Here is a 4,641-nt window from a genome sequence, read left to right on the forward strand (position 1 = left end):
TGCCACTGTTCGACGGCGTGGTGGATTTGGTCCGGTGTGGACGAGCCGTGAACAGGTGGATCCCGGTGACGGTGATGGAGTTCTTCTTCCTCGACGTGGACCGCGTTCTTCGCGGCGGCGGGTTTCTCTGGTTGGATCGGTTCTTCAGCAAAAGGATCGATCTTGGCAAGGTTTATGCGCCGTTGATGGGGAAATTGGGATACAAGAAGGTGAAATGGGCGGTGGCGAACAAAACGGACAGTAGCGGATTGAAGAACGGCGAAGTGTTTTTGACGGCGCTGCTTCAGAAACCGATCTCAAGATGAGAAATTTTCCGGCATTCTTTGATGTGAGTGAACTCGTCTCTCGATCATATGTACTCATTTTCTTCTCTCTTCGGCATGAAAGAATCCACCATGACTGTCTGCACTCACAGCTGCAAATCACATATGCTAAGAGCCCATTTGATCAGTCCAATGCTGTCTGGATTATCTAAGTTCGGAGCTGATTATGTGGTTGAGTTGGTTCAGTTAGTCGCATGTTCTTGTTCCTATGAACAATGCATAATCTGTTTCCTTGGGTCACTTATTGGAAATTACAAAGAGTTTTAGATTGTATAGAGTTTAGATATCATTATGTCTAGGGAAAATGACATTTTTCTACACCAATTTAGCCAAATGTGATTTTTTTATATAAGTATTTTTAATTTGACTAAAAACTACACTTGAATTCAAATTTTCTCAAATATCTATACGAATTGTTAAAATTAACAATACTTACATATATAATCGTCATTTTCATTAAAAAAAATTCGGATTCTGGTAACTAATGCATTAGTTAGGTAATTATTGTAACTATATTATACGTCAGCGAAAATTTTTAACGAAAATGATAATTATGTATGTAATTACTATGTTTTTGTTTCGGTTTATGTATTCGGTATGATATTAGTATACGAATTAGGAATTCTAGTGAAAGGAAATCATGTTATCTTGTCATAGTTTGTCGTATAGTATGTTATGTTATTATTGATAATTGAATGAGTTTAGATGGACAATATAGTTTCTTTTCATTATGTCATACAACAAATAGAAAAATCAAACAAAATAATAAACGAAATAATATCTAAACTCTATACGAACTAAAATTCTCCATGTAATTCCCGGTATTTCTCTCTACAAGTAGTAGGTCTAAGAACCGCAAATAGGAGAAACAGTGATATGATCTTCGAGGGGCGCAACCTGATGCACAAAGCATCCCGTTGGGCGGAGGTTTGGGGAAGGGTCCCACCACAAGCGTGTATTGTAGGCAAACCTTACCTTGCAGAATATTCTGCAAGAGACTACGTCCAGGATTCGAACCTCTAACCTCTAGATCACAACGGCAACACCTTAAACGGTGCGCCAAAGCTCCTCTTCGCGGGATGTAGCAAAAAACTCGGAGCAATCAAAGAAGATCAGAGTTTACATTTCCGAGAATTCTCGGTTTTACGCACAATTGAATGTTATGGAGGAATTCCAGAATTTGGTTGGTTCCACCGCCTGATTAGAGAATTTTCGATCAAGGAATCGTATCAAATAGCAACTCTTTTAATCGATGCATTGTGCTTTTTCCATCTCGATTCCATGTTCTTGAGTTGATTCAAGGTCTGTTCTATCTTTCTTCTGACTTGTATTCAGACCCATGTCCTAGTATGTTTTTTTCAAGGAACATCGGTACGTTAGTTTCTTTGTTTTTCCGTCTCTAGACTCGAGTTCTCGTTCTTCGTTGTTTTTTGAAGGTCATCATTTCAAAATCCCGGCATGTTTGTTGTTGTATCAGACGGATAAAATATTCTTCAAGATTCGATGTCGGATTCTTCAGCATTTGCAGACACGAAGCTTCCGGGCTGTGCAACAATGGCGTTTCCACCACTCCAAGGACCAAGAGCTAGGGTTTTCATTACAGGGTTCTATCTTGTATGTTGTAGAGTGACAAGAACTGGTTAGATATATACACAAGAAAGAAACTTATGCTTTTAGAGTTTTATATTTTTGTTTGAATTCCGGCTTCTTTGTTGCTGTGTTTCCGTTTATGCAAAAGCTTATGTTCATTTAATCAAAAACAGAAAGGAAATAGGGGTAGGTTCTATTTGCAGATTATGATGATGATGATGATGATGATGATGATGATGATGATGATGATGATGATGATGATGATGATGATGATGATGATGATGATGATGATGATGATGATGATGTTCTGTTCTGATCAATGTTGAGTTATCTTTTTCAAGAAAGGGATTTTGATATAACAAAAGTGTGGGGATAATTTGATTTATTTATTTTTTTTATAACAATTAAATTCATGAAATGAATCTAGTAATGGACCGAAGAGATCCATGCCATGGAAATCTTGGGCAATTTGAGATGTTTAATTTCTGTATGCCCTCAGCTTACACCGTTTCTATTTTGATCAGGGGGTGTGCGTTTCGGTTCTTCAAAACCGAATTCGTATCGAACCGAAAAATCTGATATTATTTTATAACCGAAATGTCCAAAATTTTCGAATGGTAATTTTTTTACAAAACCGAATTTTTGAAACCAAAAAGACAAAATTTTTTAAAAAATCTAAAATTTTCTCAATAAAAGCCGGAATCGAAAATGAACCGAACCAAATATAATACAATAATCGATTGATACAAAAATACCGAAAGAACCGAACCGAATCATTCCTAAATCGATCTCGAACCGAATACCGGACTACTCACCTCTATTTGTGACGACTATTTTAACCGGTTGATTAAAAGATAAAAACCGAATAATGTGATTGGTAGCGAAATTGTAGGAACAACTGAAAATTTTATGTCCGAACCTAGAAAACTTTATCCATTGAAAATAACGAGATGGAATATTTTACATAAAATATCTTTAAACAATAGGATATATTTTTGTTTAGTGGGGGTAAATATCTGATATTTTATATAAATTAGTTAATTTAAATTATTGTTATTGGTTGTTAAATAATGGACCCATCCAATCGGGTTCTAGTGCCTTCATAATCATATCCTTATTTATAACCATTGTTTAAATTATATTCTAAATCATAGATTATAACGAAAGTAACATCAAAATGTATTGGATTAAAAACTGGGCCCATCTTCTGCAAAAAAAAAATTAATATTTTCTTAAAAGAATCAAACAAGGTGAAGAGTTTTCACATTTGACAAGAAAAAGAGAGTGCATGACGAGTTAATTTATTTGACTTCTTAAGAAAACGTTACAAAATAAATGTTCCCCATGATTAAAATACTAAGTATACTAAGATCCGTACAAATTATTTCATTTTTTTAATCATTTAAATATATTGACAAACTATAATGTAAAATATCATTAGTGGAGTGGATGTTGAAAATTAGTCTCGGTCGAGGTCGAACGTTGACTTGGATTTCTAAGTCAATGACAATTTTCCTCTATTTAATTATATGAATATGTATGTATATATAAATAAAGGAGGCTTCGGATTATAGAAGATGGTTTCAAAGATTTAACTATATTATTAACCAAGATGATATTTAATTTTGGACCAAACAAATAACATAAAATGAAATTGCATGAGGGAGTAATAATATCATTAATATTCGAGGACGAATGGAATTTATAATAAAACTACGGGTAAAACCCCTAAAAAACCTCCAACTTGCAAAAATATATACAAATAAACTTTCAACTTGAAAAACTGTCATTCAATTTCCGAACTTGTAACTTGTCACTGAATAAAACCTCGAACTTGTAAATTATTGTCCTAATAAACCTTTGACCGGTTTGACCACAATTTCAAACGATCGGAAATCCATATATTGACGGATTGCTGATGTCATTTTTTAAATTGAAATTGATAACGTGTATAAGGTGACATCAGCAATCTGTTGATACGTAGATTTTCGATCGCCTGAAATTGTGGTCAAACCGGTCAAAGGTTTATTAGAGCAATAATTTGCAAGTTCGAGGTTTTATTCAGTGACAAGTTACAAGTTCGGGGATTGAAGGATAGTTTTTCAAGTTGAAGGTTTATTTGTATATATTTTTGCAAGTTGAAGGTTTTTTAGGGGTTTTATCCTAAAACTAATAATAAATTCAATATAAAATATTCTCTCCTTTTTTTTCAAATTTATCACACCTAACAAAAAACAAAACCTGCTCCGATTGTGATTTGATTTTCACGTTTGAGGCTTCTAATAATGTATTTTTCAAATTTAATTTTAATAATAGAAAAAGAAATAGAATTGACATGACTACTTCAAAGTCATGCTTCGATGCTTTCTACTGTCGAATTAAAATTAGTTTTTTTTTTTTTTGGTAAAATAGTTTTTCTTATTACATATTATCATATTCATCAATAAACGACAAGTGAAATATCAAGATAATTAAATATATAGTTGTATCATCTGATATATATAGTTGTATAACCTTTTTTCTCCAATAAATTAGGCATATGTATGTATATATATATATATAGAGAGAAATTTTATATTTCTATAATAATTTCATAATAATATTTGTATTTCTAGAGAAAATATCTTTACATCATATGATAAAACTAGGGAATTAGATTGATTTTGATATACAAAAAGAATCACATATTTCAATGTTTTAATGGAATTTAATTTTTACATAATCTTGC

The 4,641-nt window shown here is 32.8% G+C and overlaps 1 protein-coding gene across 1 annotated transcript in view; it reads left to right on the forward strand.

The window, feature by feature from the left end:
- The window catches only part of LOC104820635, a 3,306-nt gene extending 1,273 nt beyond the window's left edge, over window positions 1-2,033 (forward strand). The window contains exons 2-3 of the mRNA XM_010551166.2: window positions 1-328; window positions 1,801-2,033. The exon at window positions 1-328 is cut by the window's left edge and continues 10 nt beyond it. Of these exons, the coding sequence (XP_010549468.1) occupies window positions 1-305 (305 nt within the window). The 3' untranslated portion in view covers window positions 306-328; window positions 1,801-2,033. The remainder of the gene's footprint in view (window positions 329-1,800) is intronic.
- Window positions 2,034-4,641: the final 2,608 nt, after the last annotated feature.

This window comes from Tarenaya hassleriana, unplaced genomic scaffold (genome assembly GCF_000463585.1).
Source record: "Tarenaya hassleriana unplaced genomic scaffold, ASM46358v1 Cleome31, whole genome shotgun sequence".
Taxonomy (NCBI): Eukaryota; Viridiplantae; Streptophyta; class Magnoliopsida; order Brassicales; family Cleomaceae; genus Tarenaya; species Tarenaya hassleriana.